The 19643-nt window shown below is 39.8% G+C and overlaps 1 protein-coding gene across 1 annotated transcript; it reads right to left on the bottom strand.

The window, feature by feature from the left end:
• Positions 1 to 9283: 9283 nt before the first annotated feature.
• EIF4A3 (eukaryotic translation initiation factor 4A3) lies at positions 9284 to 19368 on the bottom strand. The gene is made up of 12 exons (XM_063441397.1): positions 19110 to 19368; positions 16563 to 16635; positions 15840 to 15906; positions 15203 to 15265; positions 14872 to 15004; positions 14342 to 14422; positions 13278 to 13419; positions 12490 to 12628; positions 11859 to 11974; positions 10214 to 10321; positions 9610 to 9737; positions 9284 to 9509 (listed from the first exon to the last, which is right to left on the bottom strand). The coding sequence occupies exons 1-12, from the start codon at positions 19288 to 19290 to the stop codon at positions 9493 to 9495; spliced, it is 1248 nt and encodes a 415-aa protein (XP_063297467.1). The 5' UTR covers positions 19291 to 19368; the 3' UTR covers positions 9284 to 9492.
• Positions 19369 to 19643: the final 275 nt, after the last annotated feature.

Raw genomic sequence — 19643 nt, 5'->3', positions numbered from 1 at the left:
AGGAACTAGTTTGGTGGCTCACCCACATGGAGGCCTGGAATGGCAGAGCGATATTCGGGGCAACCCCAGACATGATTATAGAGTCGGACGCCAGCTCATATGGCTGGGGCGCACGCTGTGGAGATATTACTACTGGCGGCAGATGGTCGGAGCAAGAAACATGACTCCACATCAACTGCTTGGATCTCCTGCCGGGATCATTCGCCATCCGCAGCCTTACACCCACCAACATTACTTGTTGTATCCTACTGAAAATGGACAATGTGTCAGCGGTGAGATACATTAAATCACTTGGAGGGCTCAAAATCAAAGATGTTGGCCCTCCTTGCCAAAGAGTTTTGGCACTTCTGTCTCCGCAACAACATCTCCGTGATTGCGGAACACATTCCGAGGCTGGACAACTCCACAGCAGATTGGAACTCCAGATACCTCAGGGACTCGGGAGATTGGAAGCTACACAGACAGACTTTTCTTCAACTACAAGCACTGTGGGGTCAACTGGACATCAACCTATTTGCTTCTCGGTTGAACACGCAACTCCTGAAGTTTTACAGCTGGAGACCAGACCCGGCAGCTCTAGCGACCGATGCATTCCTACAAGTATGGCCACAGACAAGGCATTCTGCATTCCCACCGTTCAACCTCATACCTTGGACTCTCATCCATCTCAGACGGTACAAAGGTTCCTTGGTATTGGTTACCCCGTTATGGCGGACACAGACGTGGTTTCCCAGACTGCTGGAGATGTCAATAGATTTCTCTCGATTGCTCCCGAACCTGCCAGAGTTGCTGACCGACCCGGATGGGAACTCGCACGACTTAGTGGACAGAGGTCTGTTACGCCTCATAGCTTGGCTCCTTTCAGGGGACCCTGGACCATCCTTGACGTTCCACAGGCAACGCTCAAGCTTTTGGCAGAGGCATAGGCACCAGGCACTAGAAACGCTTACCATTCAGCATGGAGATCATGGTCTAGCTGGTGCCTGGCAAGGGAAGTGGATCCCATATCTGCCCCTCTGAGTAAGATACTACATTTCCTCACATCTACGTTTGAAGCACGAAAAGCATATTGTACGATCAATGTACACAGATCGGCTATAGCAGCAGGCCATCAGGGGTTTACGGGAAATACAGCAAGACTTGTCGACTCATGAAAGGAATTAGACTTTGGAGACCTCCAACGGCCAGGTATTCGGCCTTCTGGGATGTCAACATAGTCCTCAATTTCTTAGACTCGTGGCCGACAAATCAAGAGCTCTCACTTCAGAAACTTTCTGCAAAATTACTCCTCCTGTGTTTACTTGCATGGAAACGGGTTTCAGATGTCAGGGCCTTGGACTGGAACGCCATCAATTTTCAATCGGGCGGAGTGTTATTCAACATTTCACAAAGAACGAAGACCTCAACTAAACAAGAGTTCTATCCAGGTTTCCCTAACAAACCTAATCTGTGTGCCCTGTACTATGTCTGAAGGCATATCTGGACTACACGGCTACTCTTCGGTCTCCACAGGAAGGCGCATTATTTATTTCCCTTCGGAAACCACACCTCCCAGTCTCATCTCCCACATTGGCCCGCTGGACAAGATGGATGCTTTCTACAGCAAGGATTGATGTATCAAGTTTTTCACCTCATTCTGTACTCGGGGCGATGGCTTCCAAGGCTTCGACGATAGGTTGTCGCTTGGAGGATATCATGAAAGCGGCCGATTGGTCTGAGTCTACGTTTAGGGACTTTTATTGTCGACCTATCAAGCATTTTTATTCTAGGATTATCGATCAGCTTTGAAATTGCATATATACGAGCCTCCGTGTCTATAATAAAATTCCAAGATTTTACTATTTACATGATGTAAAGTCATGATTTTATTAAAGACACGGAGGCGAGTATTATTCCCTCCCGCCCAACCGCGGAAGGTGGATACAGTTATATATTTCTGGTACAAGAACTACGGTAAGTCACATACGGCATGTTTGAATTATTTCATAGTTAAAATGTTAAGGTAGGATAAGATGATTTTGGTTATCTTGGAATACTTGGATTTATGATTATGTTGTTCAAAGATATACAAATAGTCGAAAGATAAGATTTTTACCACATATTTGGTTTTTTTTGCAGCCTAAATGGTGATACGGATAATCTTGTTATTGACCGATTGGATGTTATTGGACGTTATTTTGTTCTATGGAAGGTCGCAGACAGAAAGGACAAAACCACAAGCGTATTAGAAAATTAAACTTCAATAAAATACCACATATCAATACACAATTAATACTGAAGAAAAAATGGGTACTTATCTCTGAGTGAGCAGCAAGAAAGAGGAGGAGCAACAGATGACAGCTTCCTTTCATATGGACACTGTGACATTATTGGCTGCCACTGTTCCTAGGCAGATTTAAATGTAAACATTTAAAGTTTTTGTTGTTTTCTCTCAACTTTTTCTTGCTGCTGAGGGAATAAATAAGAAAGAGAATGCCTATATACTCGCCTCCGTGTCTATACTAAAATCATGACTTTACGTCATGTAAATAGTAAAATCTTGGAATTGTGCTGGAGAGCTGAAATAACAAAAGAAAAACGCCCAACATTTACTGAAGATATGGATCACTAAACAAGTCTTGCAACACAGATGCCCACTAGCAGTAATACCAAGTTGCTGCTTGTACACATGCCAGGCTGATCAAGATGAGGATATGTTCCCATTGGGAGTAGGCAGGGCTAGTCCCAGTGTTTGCAAGAAAACCATTGCGTGTGAAGATCGAGGTGTCCCCCATTTGTACTGAATCCCTTTGTCTGGCAGGATACAGGTGACATGAAGGGATCTTCCCCAAAGGTGGATGGGGAAAGTTGTTCTTGCTTTCATAATAGCTTTTTTTTTTTTGAGACAGTTGCACAATTACATTCCTACTGTCTCCAGTCTCAACCTTCCAAGATCTTACAACTCGAAATACTGCCTACACCAGGATAATGGGAAATTACTTTTTGGTGAGTCAATTGATGAATAACCTAGGTAGTTGGTTTCTTTTCTCAATTATAACTTGTTTCTTGCAACTTGTGACCTCCATGGGTGCTACTCTGGCCTTCAGTGACTCCTAGGAAATACATGTAGCTGTCACACAATTTGCCAAATGAGTTGTAGCCTTACTTACATCTTGCTCCACTGTGGCTATGCGGTCTGTGAGTGGATGTCTTCAAGTAGCTGCTTCTTAAAGGGACACTGTGGGCACCCAGACCACTTCAGCCCATTGAAGTGGTCTGGGTGCCAACTCCCATCACCCTTAACGCTGCACGTGTATTGCAGTTTTTATAAACAATAGGTACCTTGCAGGGTTAAGTCCTCCTCTAGTAGCTTTAGTCGTGGTTTAGTTATTAACTAAATTTGTTAGCTGACAAAATTAACACTGGTTTCCAATTAGGTCTGATCAGCTGTCCCTTTCCTCCACAGTGCTCATTCCTACTAGCTTGCAGTCTCTAGGTTCAGGATTTCTATGCCACGGAGTCTCTCCAGCCTGTCTCTCTTTATTCTGATAGGATTATTCACTACAGTGAGAATTGTTAGGATTTCAAAGTGAATTTCTAATTTAAAGGATCACTATAGTGTCAGGAAAACAAACCCGTTTTCCTGACACTGTCATCCTTGGGGAACCGGTCCCCCTTCCCTTGGTGCTCAAAAGGTTAAAACCCCCTCAGCAGTTTACCTTAATCCAGCGCCGGTGACCTCTCCTCCCCAGCCGACGTCCGCTCCCGAGTGGAGCGGAATGCGCATGCGCGGCAAGTCGCGCGCGCATTCTAACAGTCCATAGGGAAGCTTTTCTCAATGCTTTCCTATGGACGTTCTGCACACTGGATGCGAATTTCGCATCCAGCGTTGCAGAAGCGCCTTTAGCGGCTGTCAGGAAGACAGGCACTAGAGGTTGGATTAACCCTGTTATGTAAACCTAGTTTCTCTGAAACTGCTATGTTTACATCTGAAGGGTTAAAACCGGATGGACCTGGCACCCAGATCACTTCATTGAGCTGAAGTGGTCTGGGTGACTATAATGTCCCTTTAAGGCCTAAAAAAATAAACTAAAACAATTCTCATTTTAGTGAACAGCCCTGTCATTTGTCATTATCTCTTCTTTTCCCTGAGTTGAAAAATGACTTGAAAGATTATGCCAAAACAGAAGAGTTGCATAAAGTCACCTTGTGAATTCTTTTTCAAATCACTGTTTAGTGAATAGACTCCATTGTGTCTGATTGCCCGTTCTCTTTTAAGAGAGACATTTAGTGGAAAATGTCTGGGAAACTGGGAAGACACTTAGTAAACAGGGACGGTTTGGGGAGACATTTAGGGAGCAGAGATGGACTGGTGAGACGGAAGACATTAAGGGAAAGCAGAGACACGGGTAAGAAATTTAGGGAAAGGGAACAGACCAGGAAGACCGTTGGGGAGAGGATAGAAAGATTGTTGTTATAGGAAACATTCAGGGAGACACAGTGAGCAGACATTCAGGGAAAGTAAAAGATTGCCCAATACAAACACACACACAAACATTGCCCAGTACATACATCCATACACGAACACTGCACACTACATACTCTCACTAATACGCATATACTTACCATGTAATTCACACCAGTTTACAAAGTCACACTTTATTTACACACACACACACACACAAACAAACTTAACGCACACAAATTTACAAACTTGCACAAAATAATCAGCCCCTTATCCTCCAGATATGCCATTCCTGTGCTGGTGAAGTGACTGAAGGAGAAGGGGACCAGTCTGTAGAAAGTTGCCCTTGTTTCTGCTGAGGAAGCAAAAGAGCACCGGCTGCTTCCTGCTCCCTCCAGTGTGCTTCCGGTGTTCACCTTATTCGCCTAACGATAGCGCCAGCTCTGTCCGTAACACAACACTAACCCTAAAGGATTGCCTCTGCTAGTATCAATAGATGGATTTCCTAGCTAATACAGTAAAGAGTAGTCTGTGACTGCCATCTACTGGCTGCTTTTAACACGACATGGAGATCACTTTTCTGTGCTTTCTGTCCAGAATGCTTTCTCCACTGATCATATTGTGACCGATGTTGAACAGCTGGCAAAGCCCAGCACTAATCCCAATCTGCAGGGGACCATGCAAGGAGAACCTGGATTCCTCCCTTGGACAGTTTGCAACCCAAGAATCCCCTCAATTTAGCACAATCATGCTCGGCCACAGGGATTTAACTAGATTTAAAAAGGCTTGTATTCACCAAGTTGTAGCTGCAGGGTTGCCGTATCTCTTGTGCAGAGGGAACTTGCTGGCATTTCAGATCTGGACTGATATGCTTCAGAGATGTTCTCTCTGTAATGGCACAAGTTGAGCTAAAACCAGCTTGAGAGCTGAGCGGGGACTCGCCGAAGGGCAGGCTATTTGAGCTGTTGTCTGTCCTCACTTCTCTTGCTACCTTTGTTTTTCCCTCTCCTTAAATGTAAAGGGTAGTAATCCAGACGTGCACCCTTTACTCACGGTACCTAGAGGGATATTGGCTATACCTCACTAATGATACCTTACAAGGTTCAAAAATGATCGTCTGGGGTTACACTATAGTGCACCTTTAAGGACACAAGCAATTTTTGCATTTTTTGCTATATGTGTTCAACTGCAATTTGCATTTTACTAATTTATTGTACCAACACATATTATATACCGTTTTTTAAAGAACAAAAATTGCATTAATTTGATGATATATATATAGAGGAGGCGAGGTCACCAGTGCCGAGGGAGCCCAGCGCTGGATTAAGGTAAGCAAATAAATGGTTAACCATTTATTCACCGCGGAATGGGGCCCTAGTCATCGTTTAAGTGACTAGGGCTCTATAGCGTTAGGAATACATTTTTGTATTCCTAACACTTTAGTGTTCCTTTAATAATTTTAAATTTCAACAACATTCAGTATAGGCCCATTGTAATTTATGTCCCTATTTTAGTTTTAAGTATTTTTTCATTTTTATGCATACAAAAAAAAAATATTACACATTGGAGAGGAGGGGACATTGACTGACTGTAAACTGGCACAAGAAAGTCTTACTGGATACATAAGTTGAACGCTTTAGAGCCAATAGGTTTAAATGTAGATTGGGATCTAGTGTGTGTTTGTAATATTTATTGTCTGCCTGATGCTTATTTATATTTACATATAGTGCTTGAGAATTATACAATGACATGTCCTGTTGAGACATTTCTATTATATTTAAATATATTTTAGGGGATATATATTCCTAATCACAAGAACAAAAGAGGGTCTAAATTCACATACTTGTTGTAACATAGACACTTATCTAATTTATTGTAACAAAGATGTTTGCATGAATATAATGAATAATTAAAGAGTTCCACTACGGATATCCATGCATAACAAATTAGTGGTTAGAAAGAGACCTTCTTAAAAATCTTGTACAGGATAAATAAAATACTATTGGGAACATTTTAAATTAGATCTGTTATTGAACAAAACTATATGTAGATGCTTCCAATGCTAGGACTGATATTGATACGATTCAGTTCACTGCACACGGCTACATAATTTACATCTTCTGAAAATCTTGCAGTGGATAAATAAAATACTGACAAATTTGTAAATTAGATCTGTTATTGTGCAAACATTAACATTTGGATGCTTTCAATGCTAGAACTGATATTGATACAATGTTTAATTTCTTAACACACTGCTACACAATTCAACAATTTCTAACCTCCAAATCAGAAATATTGGATGTGACCACTGCCCCATTGCTTCGAAGGACGCTTACCAATCAGTATCCATTTCAATGGTTTCCAGCATAGATGCACTATCTGGGAATATGGCTAACAAAGGATCCTTCCAACCTATGCACAACGAATTGTCGCAGTCCTCTGCTCTGTGACAGAGGAATTGGCAAATTGGAGCTCCTATAATATTTCATGGCTAGGCCGGATTAAAGCAGTTAAGATGACACCGCTATCAAGACTGTTTCTCTTTCAGACTTTCTCAATAAATGTTGCACCAGCTTATTTTAAGTCCCTGAGGAAGGAGGTGTTTTGACAATTCATCTGGTTCTCAAGAATTGCCCATACCCAACTGATACTCCCTAAATCAGTGGTGCCCAAAAGGTAGAGCTCTAGAAATTTAAAACTACAGGTTCTACGATGCTTTGTCATTCTAAAGGAATTCCAAAGGTATGCAAAACATCAAGAGAGTTGTAGTTCTACATCTGGGAATTACCTTTTGGGCACCACCGCTCTAAATTGAGCGGAGGATTAATCCTTATGGATTTTGAGAAATATTACATGGCTGCACACATTTCCTATTTAACAATTGTCAGTTGGACGATTACAGGTGGCCAAAAGCTCTTGGTGATGTTGGAATCGGCAAGTGTCTAGGCTGATCTACGAACCTTACCATGAATATGGACAGAGGAGGGTCGACTGATAGCAGCTACCAACCCATTAGTCAAGATGACAATCACACTAAGGCACCAAGTATTACCTCTCTACGGAGCCAGGGCCACGGCTTTCCCCGATTGGAATCTTGGACTTACAAGTTTCCTTTCCTCTGCTTGCTTGATGTACTACAAACCCCTGCTGTTTCTGACCACTTTCCAGATGTTCCCCTTCACTTGATGAGGGCTCAAATTGCAAATTACATCTCTAATTTCCCAGAAGCCTCATAGGATCATTGAGGCATTTGAATCTGTTTTCATGACTCCCTAGCTCCCTGGAGTAACTCAATTTACAGAACGCTGGTGGAGGGTAGATATTTGCTGGCACCCCCTGCACCAACAAATTGGAAGTAGACTTACAAAATACATTTACCAATGAGGAATGGGATAAAATTAATACATCTTATACAAATGACCCCAGCTTCCGCTTGTTTTGAAGAAAACTCCTACAAACTGTGTTTGAAGCAGTAACCCACGAGGTACTCCATTTGCAGGATCTTTCTGTACCAATTACATGCTGGCAATGTGGGGCGGAGGTAGATGGTATCCGTCATGTTTGGTGGGACTGCAACAAGATACGAACCTTCTGGTCTGCAACAGACACGGTTCTTCAAAACCTTTTTTGCACAAGGAGAAGTGAATACAGAGGAATATCAGAACCATTGCTATAGCCTTTAAAAGGTGATAAACTAGGAATATCTGAACTATGAAGTACCACCTTTTTTTTTTTTTGCTGATACAATACAACTGTGTAGCTTGTTTTCCGAAGCACAGTTTAGTGACTAATTAAACCCTAATCTTGAAGATTATTTTCTCACCAACATTTAATTTATAAATGATTTAGATTTTATGGTGATAGTTTCGCATCACATCACAGTTCCTTTTTACATGTTTTTATGTGAGGTATCACTATTTTCTGTGTATTTGATAGTCACTTTTATTCTTTTTGCAATACTCATTCCTAGGCTGCAATAATGTCTCAGAAGTAACATAGGTCCAGTAGACCAATCTGGAAAATTTTAATGTGTGAAAAATTAAATGGGCAAGCCTATATATTTGACTAACTTTCCAAAATCCCATAATCTGGTGTATGTGGGTTCTGTTGTACTCGTAAGACAAGTGTTTTAGAGCAGTAAAAGATATTAAGGCAATATTATTAGTGAGAATGCAAAAGCAAAAAAAAAAAAAAAATCTGAACAAAAACTTTGGTCAGACTTTGTGACTAAGTGGCTACTACAAAAGACGGGGCATACCCCATTTTGATTACCCTGGCTTGTCTACTTTTGCAACTGGTATGCCATTATGGGGTAATGTTTATTACTGCGTTGCAATATGGATCCAAAGGCAACATAGGCCCATCAAACCAATCTGGCAAATGTCAATGTGTAAAAACTAAAATGGGCAAGCCCTATACTTGAACCTATAACTTGTCAAAACACCATAAAACCTGTACGTGGGGGCATCATAGCATACAAATATGTATTTTATTGCAGTGAAAGCCAATAGTAAAACATTAAAATAATTTCTCTAATTAAATTATGTTATACATGTATAATTTTATGTGAAATGAAAGTCCTATTTCTCTTGAATAAAACTATAAGTGTAGGTGCACATAAAATAAATCAGAATTAAAACAAAAAGTTTTTTTGGGTCAGAACTTGGACCATTGCCTCCTTCCCCAGGGTGTGAATTTGTAGTAAAGCATTATTAAAAATGAAAATTTTCAGTCTATAGTGTGCCTTAAAGTATTTAAAATTAAGTAATCCCATTACACCAATGTGCATTTATTCAATACACAAGATAATCTTCACAAAAACATGTGACAATTTTATGATTTTTTTTTTTTAATTGAAAAAAAATCCACCAAATGCAATATTTACAATGGATCACAATGCTTTGTGGAGCTATATCCGATACACAGTTAAATACAAAAAAAATAAACAGTTAAAAGTTTGCTATTGAAACCAGTTCCCAAAATAAAATTGCGTCAAATGTTTTCTTTGCAGCTTATTTCCAGAGTTGTTCCATATGGGATATCATTCTTTAGATCAAATCAGCAACTAAAAAAAAAAGTTAGAAAAATTTATATTTATTATAAAATATATTTGCAAGTGCCTCATACAATAGTGGTCACATATACGTAGAGGGTAATGTACGTACCATTCATGGGCATTTCATCAATTTGGGTAGAGTAGTACTGCTCAATATCTCGCAGGATCCGAATATCGTCATTCTTCACAAAGTTGATAGCAACACCTTTCCTTCCATATCGCCCTGAACGACCAATTCTGTTAAAAACAAAAAGGTTTAGTATAAAAAATGATTTGACTTTTCTTAAAATTACAAACCTCAAAGTAATAATAATAATAAAAATGTTTAAAAGACCAGCTCTGTATATAAAAGTAAATGATGTGACAGATGCAATACTTCTAGACATGCAAAATTAGCTTACTTTTATAGACGAATGGTAAACATAGGCTTACTGTAACATTTAATGACTCAGTGAATTGGGTAGATATGCAGCAAATATATGCGTACTGACATCAAGATACGTTTACGATGACTACTACTTCCACCTCAATTGACAGGACAGTTGTAGGCCACAAGTTGATGCACAAAACATTACTCACTATTGTAACAATCCATAGCAACATGTTAATGGTGTTACCGAAATAAGAGTGTCCCCACCCTACAAACTGAAGTACAATAATCAAATTTATTATGAACGTAACTGTTATAAAGTCATACAAGAAAATGACTATACCTGTGAATGTACAATTCTCTGTTGTTGGGCAGATCATAGTTAATGATTAAAGACACCTGGGGAACATCCAAACCTCTAGCCCACACATCAGTAGATATGAGAACACGGCTGTAAGAAGGGAAAGAGAAGAGAGAAAACAAAAAAGTTTATACATGCCTGGCATTACACAAACAATGTAAAACGCATATCCTTAAACTGGTTCTAAACATAGTCATGTCATCACGGGCTGCAAACGTTTACAAATCTTTAAATAGTACATAGACTATCAAGACATTAAAAAGTGACATGGCTTGATTACACCACGCCTGGCTTTTACAGCAGTTGCAGTATTTCAAAAGCATTTCATAGACTTCCCATGCAAAACAAAAAGTTATTAAGAGGAACATGTAGGATTAAAGGACTCAAAAGGTATACATTGATTTTTGTCAAACCACATTCTAGCTGTTTTGGGAAAGATTTCAGAGACTAGTAAAAAATAAATAAATCACAAACCATTATCAGCACAAAATAGTTCGCAAATAAGGCCAATAAGAAAGGTGCTTTATTAAGTGCACGCAGAGCGGTAGCAACGGCATGGCTCTCACCTGAAGGCCCGGAGTTTGGGGGGGTGATCTCTAGGATAAAGGAAAGCAGAATCATGGACGATCTGACCGCTAGATTGAGAGGTACAACCATGGCCTTCCAGAGGACATGGGCACCCTGGGACAATAGTGTTATGGGCTCCAGTAACGAGTGACGTGGGAGGTCTCCAGTTTGATTCGGGATTTGGCCCCATGGGGCCATTGCAGGACTGAGTCGCTTTAGCCTCACGCACCCCCCCCCCCCTACCCTCCCTACTTCTGTCCTCGTATCCTTCTCTTCCTTCTACTTCACCTTCCCTTCTTTAACCTTTTCTCTCTTCTTTAAGTTTTTTTTTTCCTTTCATTATTCTTGTTATGCCCTTGATTGACAAGGGTGCTATTCTTGTTCTATATTCTTTCGTCTCTTATGTTATAGGCTATGTTGTCAATATCGAATTTCATCACCCAGGCATGAGTATAGTGATTGGGCATTGAAGATGCCTACAGTACGGCCTCACGTAGATAGAGACAGGGCTCCTCTATAAGATACGCAGCCTGATTATTCCTTACGAATCCTAGAGGGGAGGCAAGTTGAACGACCTACATGCTGAGGCTGGGAATATGGGCTGATATCGAATGTTATATACTCAACTCTGATCTTTTGCACGGTGGCTTCTGCGCAAGCCACGCGGTCATGTTACTTTTGCTATGCCTATTTTCTATGAGCATACGGTAATTCGATAATATAGCTGTACAAAAACATAAAATCCTCGATGGGAGGCAAGTTGTTCAGAATGTATAAAACTATTTATCTTATGGGCTGATGCCAATTCTTCTGTTTATAAGTTTGATGTTTTATATTGAGGCTTCTGCGTAAGCCAAAAGGTTGTATTATGCTTGCCTTACCTATCGTGTGCAAAAATAAAGAATTTAAAAAAAAAAAAAGAAAGGTGCTTTAAAGCCAAGGAACGCGAGTAGAATCTATATTTCGACCAAAGAACGTTAGCAAGCTTTAAACCTTACAGAAGGCTTGTCTACCGACGTACAATGCATAAGAAAGAAATGGAAAACAAAACGCTTCATACCTGGCTCCAGAACGAAATTCTTTCATGATGGACTCACGCTCCTTCTGAGGCATGTCCCCATGCATGGATGATACTGTGAAGTTAGCCTCTCTCATTTTCTCTGTCAACCAATCTACCTGAGAAGGAAAAAGAATAAAATGGAACTTTAGTTTCTTTGCACTCTCTTGCTTTACAGCTATAGGCTTGCTGAAATATTTACATGCTGTAGCCTAAGAGACCAAAATCAATGGAAAGATTTTATATATCAAAAGTTCATGCCCTAAACTTCTCGAAGGCCTAAATGTAACCCTGTAAATAAAATACTTGACCTCTGAGAAGTGACAGGACAGAAGCTAGTACAGCTGCCATGGAATTACTTATGCAGCATTAATTCCTAATTTGAGAGTGCATGCTAGGCACTGCAGGAAATTTGGTGCAGCTAAAATGACAGATAGGTGAAGGAAATAAAAAACACTTTAGCGTTCAAATGGACAGAATATTGGATATTTGGGGTTATTGAAAGAACACTGCAAGAGAGGCTAGAAAGTCTCTAACACTTTAAAACGCATCAAAGAAAATAAAGAAGTCCCTTAACATAAAGGAGGAACTTTTTAAAATTCACTTAAAAAAAGAAATAAAATAGATTACATACCTTTCTTTTGGTGTTGCAGAAAATTACAGCCTGTGTAATAGTCAAAGTGTCATATAAATCACACAAAGTATCAAACTTCCACTCCTCTCTCTCCACAGCCACGAAGAATTGCTTGATGCCTTCCAATGTCAACTCATCACTACAGGAGAAATAACAGTTTGTAAACAAAAGGTGTAAAAAATAAAAACCACAGTCCATATCAAAGTATGTTACACTGAAGCAGTTCGAAATAAATGCTCTAACTAAAAAAAAACCTGATAAAACCACATTACGACAAGCCATATATTTGAAGAGACTACAATAAGGATTTATTATAGACGCTGTCACCTTCCATCATTTTTGCATATATTACAGAGATACCTTATGCCAAGCTGCACAAACACAGCCATTTTCAATGCTAAGCTGACACATTCACCAAGAATATTTCTGTATTACCATACATGTGCAAAATTGTAACAAGGATGTCTTTGGAGGATCCCATGAGACCGCTAGCATTGGAAGATTGGAAGCTTCATCTTTTGTCAAGTCTGACATTTACAGTGAGGCAAATTTGTCTCATCTCATGAAATCTTACAAAAGTGTTGGAATTCTTTACAAGCATACCATGAAGATGGTATTTTTCATAAGACCTTAGTGTAGGAAACTCCATTTTAAAAGATATAATCTTAAAATCAAATAGTATGTTCTGATCAGTGAAGTGTTATATATAGACGTGTTTTGGAAGCCATTATGGACCTCTTGTTTTCAGAAAAATGTAAACATACAAATAAATGACAAATATGACTTACCGTTTCACCAGTATACGAATGGGATCAGTCATGAATTTATTGGTCATTTCCAAGATTTCATGAGGCAATGTGGCACTGATCAGACATACTTGAGTAGCAGGAGGAAGGTATCGGTATACATCATAAATCTGCTCTTTAAAACCTAAAATTAAAATTAGAAAAATAAGAATTTAAATGGTTACTCAGACATCAAATATGTACAGAAAAACTTGTTTCAAGCTGGCTGATGATGCTGTATTGACACTGCCGAGGTGGAGTTACACCTCTGGCAGGAAAGGGCTATGTCTGTATGAGCTGCATTTCCTAGACTCCAAGCACCGTGACCACTTCAAATCACCGGAGTGGTCATACTGCTTCAAGTAACCCTTTAATGGGTAAAAGGAATTTAAAAAAAAAAAAAAAAAGTGTCAGAGGAAAGATGGTTGGGCAACATTCTACAACTGGAGCAAGCCACATGACAACCAAATGGATGGGCATCCATGTCCTGTACGTACTTTTAAACTAAACATGTCACGACAGACAGATCACACATTTTAATGTATTTCCATTACCCGTCTCCTGAAAACATCAATCATGCTTATAGGTGTTACGCTTGCTGTAAGACACCTTTCCTGCATATCCCTGCTTGAGAAACACAGACTTGTTTCCAATAACCGATTAAAAGCCAACACTTTATATTGGCTTTGTGTAAACAAAACTCCTGTTCTCAGATTGCCAGCCTAAAGCTAAAGGCTGTTTCTCTTGTCTCATTGTGCCTGCCCCCCCTCCCTACTTCACCTCTCATTGTGCCTGCCCCCCCTCCACCCAACCTACTTCACCTCGCAGCCATTGATTTCCCTTAAGCTAAATTCAAGCTCAAATGAGAGTCTCTGGGATAACAGTAGAACACAGCCTTGTTATCGCTGTGCTGATCAGCACAGGAGGGGAAAGGCTATTTTTTAACCTCTGATTTTAGACATTTGCTAGCATATTTGTATTTGTCATGATAGGTACCCTTTAAGTCAATGTTTTTGCACAACATTTTCCCCATTTTAAGTGCTTTTAGCTTCCCACAGAATTCTTACCTTTATTAAGCATTTCATCTGCTTCGTCCAAAACTAGCATTTTAATGGCGCGGGTTCTCAAACTTCTGCGTCTAATCATATCTAATCAAATACAAAAATATAATTTAATTGTGAAGTACAATTCTTTATTCCTCTCTAGTCAAGGTGCACGTGATATACCTAAATTACATTCAATATAACAGAGTCAATGTTAGGATTGGTAAAGTAGTTTTGGAATTGTGCTGCCCTTCAGTATTTTTAAGAATAATGCAAGCTCCTTTAAAAAGGGAGAAATATTCCCACATACAATAAACAGTACTCTGTTTTATTTTGATACTAAACACAAGGAAGTTAAAATGGTTATCACTAAAGTGGGAACTCAAGGTGAATCTGAAATTGAAGGACAAATAACTGAATCCGTGTCTAAATCTAAGGCTGCTATGCTTCCAGTTTGGCTACTGTGGCCAAAAATGTTAAATTAAGCTAAATTCTCACTTTAGCACAATGTAAGTAATTTTGATCCTGCAAGATTTAATTTTGCCTATGCTTACCAAAAACACGACCCGGGGTACCAGCAACTACATGCTGACCATAATCCAGTTTGCGGATATCTTCACCTACATTTGTACCTCCAATGCAGGCATGGCACTGCACATTCATGTAGTCCCCCAAAGCAAGAAGAACCTACAATGAAATCAACATCAACATTTCCAGAAGACTAAACAACAGCCACAATTTGACAATTAAGCTAGAATGGGAAAAAAGAAAAACTACAAATATAGTATCAGAGTTATGCCATCGGAACAATATGCCCGTATTTAATAGTTCTCTCCTATAACAGTAAATCATATAAATATATGCCACAGATGATTGAACATCTACCTTCTGAATCTGTCCTGCCAATTCTCTGGTTGGTGCCAAAATTAAAGCTTGAGTTTCACGAACCTGAAAGGGAAAAAGCCTGTCAATATAAGCATGTCCTGAAACAGTCTCAAAATTGCAGCGCAAATAAAAAGGGGATATGTTTGAGAGAATGCAGAACCCTTCCACAAACGAACAAACAAATCCTAAAACCAACTAACAGTGCAGCCCCATTGTGTTATGCCTATACATTTATATTCACTAAACAGATAAATGGAAAAGAAAAATCAAATAATAGAACTAGGCAAGCTTAGATAATCCAATTTGGAGAATATTTCTATATCTGTGACCTGAAGTTTGTACATTATTTTTCAGTCCAACTGAAGATGACGTAAGCATTCTAAATGCCAAATGTTTCACTGATATGTAGTTCTTAAACCCACAAATACCCAAAATAAACTAATACTTATATTTCTATTTACTTGTCTGCATATCATGGACTAAATATGATATACCACAATAGATTGATAGATATATAAAAAAAAAAAAAAACCGCAAAAGACCAATGGGATAGGTCAAAACTTGGAAGATATTATGTACACTTTATATACCAGTGGCCACAGGAATCAATTATAAAACATAATTCAAGACCAATTACCTGAATGTCCAAACACTGAAGAACAGACACACAAAAGGTTGCAGTTTTGCCTGTACCAGACTGTGACCTGAAAGAAAATAAATAGAGAACATTTAAGGTATTCACTAGGTTGAGCATGCGTGTTAAAAATGGACTAAAGAAATGTCAAACGAAAAAGATGGTTGAAGAAATAATTCCCCAAGCAGATTAACACAGAAAAGTATCAATTCCAAAGTGGGCATGAAAACAACTAAACTATAGAAAACAACTAATCTGTGTTCGGCTTCTAGTCCTAAAAGTATATCAATATACTCCATGCATAGCTTTGCCAGATTCAATGAACCTACATGGTCAAATTAATACTGGTACTGCATAACTGGCAAAGCTAGAACATATGTAAATTAATTTAATCCCATAGTGCTGAACCATAATTAAACCTTCATGACAATGGCACAGATGTTCCACTACTGTTTGAAAATACAAAAGCATTCAAGCACTATGTTTGCATGAGTGTGTTAGAGAGTTTTGCGTATGCACTATGGCTTGAGAACTCTATCAGGAAAGTGTAGTGTTGATTGGCAACTAAAAAGCAGGTAAGAGTCGAACAGGCTTACACATACCATTTGAAAGAAACACATTTTTTCTAGATCATAATTTAGAATGTATGTAGCACAAGAGAATAAGTAGGAGCGTTAGAACTTTACATCTCAAAACGGACCATGTGAATTAAAATCCTGTACTTACTGTGCAATAACATCTCTTCCTTTAATTATCTGCTTGATAGCTCTCTGTTGAATAGCTGAAGGTTTCTCAAAACCTGAAAAATAAGTTCAAACCACTTAGCAATCATGCAATTAATATGAAAATGAAGCAAACTGGAAGGAAAAAACAAACAAAACGCACGACATAAAAGTAAAATTTGCCAATTGAGAGAACTAATGAAAAGATCATTTCATGGACAAGATAATTTTTGATTTGGTATAGGTGAACATTTGCAAAAATGGTAAAGTACCACTCCAGTTGCCAAAAGCACTTCTAAACAAAGTGCTTCTCAAAGCAGATCATGGAGACTGTCACACATATACTGTAGGTCTCCAGTGCTTCTCTATGAGATTATAGGCCAAAGGTTTGCCAGAATAGATTATTTCCCAGGGGCAGAATGGGAGGTCCTAAATCTAAACTAAAGAAGCCCACCAGTGTGTGTGCGCGTTTTTTTTAAGTGTGTTTCTTTAACCCCTTAAGGACACATGACATGTGTGACATGTCATGGTTCCCTTTTATTCCAGAAGTTTGGTCCTTAAGGGTTTAAGCAGAAATACTTTTATTTTTAGATCATTTAACATTGTTAGGTTCTGAATATTGGTGCAGACACTGCCTACAGAAATTACATATTGCAATGTTCCCACTTATCCCATTTTTTCCAAAGTGACAGCAAAAACTGTACAGGGTTTTTCAGAACTTTATAAAAGTTTGGAAATCAGATAAGAGGCATAAAGATGTGAAAGTGCGGTAATCACATGTATGCCCCTTTGTGATAAGAAATGTAAACAGTTGCCTTAAGGTGATTATTCCACTTTCATAACTTTATGCCACTTATCTGATCCCCAAACTTTTATAAATGGAACCCACAAACACAAGCAATACACACTTGCACTCATTCTAAGGATAGTCCATTACTGAATATCAGCCCACAAACACTGACGCATATTTCTGATTAGGGGGGGGGGGAGGGGGGGGAGGGACTACACAATCAAAATAATATCTCCATATAAATACTAAGCATCAAAAAAGCATTCAAAGGACTTTGAAAAAAAAAAAAACCTCTTGCAGAAGACTATTAAAGTTGCACACACGCAAAAAAAATATTATCCAAATAACCTCCATCCCAAAGCACTCAATGATAGTATTAGCCCAAAGTAATTTTGAAATTTAAGACCAAAACAGCTGAATTGGAGAATGTTTTTCTCCAAGTTAACTATGCTTCCTGTTCTGCTATTTTGGCCTTAAATGGGATAAGGCAAAAAAATGGGATAAGTGGGAACATTCCAATATGTAATTTCTGTAAGAAATGTAAACAGTTGCCTTAAAGGACCACTCTAGGCACCCAGACCACTTCAGCTTAATTAAGTGGTCTGGGTGCCAGGTCCAGCTAGGGTTAACCCATTTTTTTTTTTTATAAACATAGCAGTTTCAGAGAAACTGCTATGTTTATAAATTGGTTAAGCCTTCCCCCTAATCCTCTAGTGGCTGTCTCATTGACAGCCGATAGAGGCGCTTGCGTGATTCTCACAGTGAGAGCACGCAAGTGTCCATAGGAAAGCATTGTAAATGCTTTCCTATGCGACCGGCTGAATGCGCGTGCAGCTCTTGCCGCGCGTGCGCATTCAGCCGACGGGGCGGAGAGGAGGAGGAGAGTTCCCCGCCCGGCGCTGGAATAAAGGTAAGTTTTAAACCTTTTCCCCTTTCCAGGGCTGGGCGGGAGGGGGTTCCTGAGGGTGGGGGCACCCTCAGGGCACTATAGTGCCAGGAAAACGAGTATGTTTTCCTGGCACTAGAGTGGTCCTTTAAAGTGATTAGTCCACTTTCACAACTTTATTCCACTTATCTGATCCCCAAACTTTTATAAATGGAACCCACAAACAAAAGCAATACACACTTGCACTCATTCTAAGGATAGTCCATTACTGAATATCAGCCCACAAACACTGACGCATATTTCTGATAGGGGGGGGGGACGACACTACACAATCAAAATAATATCTCCATATAAATACTAAGCATCAAAAATTCAAAAAAACTCTTGCTGAAGACTATTAAAGTTGCACACACACCAAAAAATATCACCCAAATAACCTCCCCCCCAAAGCACCCAATGATAGTATTAGCCCAAAGTATTTTTTTCCAAGTTAACTATGCTTCATGTTCTGCTATTTTGGCCTTAAATTTCCCTTTGCATTCATTCTCACTCTGATGTAGGAGTAGGCACCCTTCAGCCCTCCTAATGCTTTGGACTACATCCCCCATGATACTTTGCCAGCATTAAGGGAGATGTAGCCCCCAACATCCTGAGTGTCCCCTGATCTAACGAGTAACCCTGACTTTATAGGGAGGAACCCAGACTTTAGTAAATAAATAGAATTTAGTGTAAGTTTCCACCTATATCGGCAGATATTATCGTTCTTATTAGTATTATAGTTATTATTAGTTATCCCCGCTGTTCCCTAGCCGGTATGGGGTGCCCGGGCCCTCTCTCAGAGCTCTCCCGGACGGTCCGGCCCGCGGGCCGCTTACCATAAGCGTAGATTCCCCGGAGCAGGTCTTCCCGCAGCCCCATGGTGTCGAAGGTGGGAGTCACATCCACCTCCTCGCTGGTCTCGAACTCCACCTTGGTCATGTCCTCCTCCCTCATCAGCCTCTTTCGGCTGGACTGACTGGTCACCCCGGCGGGGCCCACAGCTGCAGCGGCCGCCATTTCACTAACACCCGGCGAGAGAAAGAGAGAGACCGGACTGACTGACTAACTGGCAAGCACCTCGCTCTCCAAGATGGTTACACGTTCGACGACGGCGGAAGTGACGTCTTACAACGTCTGGTGGCGGTGTTAAACCGCAGCCAATAGAATACTTAGGGTGTAGTTACGTCATCACAAGGCGCGCGCGTCCTGTGTCGTCCACTAAATTATTATTAACCGCCCATTTGTTTGGAGTCCGAGATTTACTTGTGGTCTATCCGTCAAAATGGCTCCTGTACCGGCGACAGAGTATAAACTTACACCGTGACTCTTGTGTTTAGAATTCTGGGACCTTGGCGTAGTGGGGTTTTTTT

This window comes from Pelobates fuscus, chromosome 2, assembly GCF_036172605.1.
Source record: "Pelobates fuscus isolate aPelFus1 chromosome 2, aPelFus1.pri, whole genome shotgun sequence".
Classification (NCBI taxonomy): Eukaryota; Metazoa; Chordata; class Amphibia; order Anura; family Pelobatidae; genus Pelobates; species Pelobates fuscus.
Note: the sequence above shows the minus strand (reverse complement) of the source record. Positions and strands in the feature narration are given on the sequence as shown.

What these genes read in the sequence shown, in the direction of transcription:
- EIF4A3 (XM_063441397.1), bottom strand. Translation starts at nt 19,290, where the DNA reads ATGGCGGCCGCTGCAGCTGTGGGCCCCGCCGGGGTGACCAGTCAGTCC. An exon ending in CCGGGGAATCTACGCTTATG is followed by an intron (nt 16,636 to 19,109) that starts GTAAGCGGCCCG and finishes CTTATTTTTCAG; the next exon opens with GTTTTGAGAAACCTTCAGCT. An exon ending in TTCAGTGTTTGGACATTCAG is followed by an intron (nt 15,266 to 15,839) that starts GTAATTGGTCTT and finishes TTTCCCTTTCAG; the next exon opens with GTTCGTGAAACTCAAGCTTT.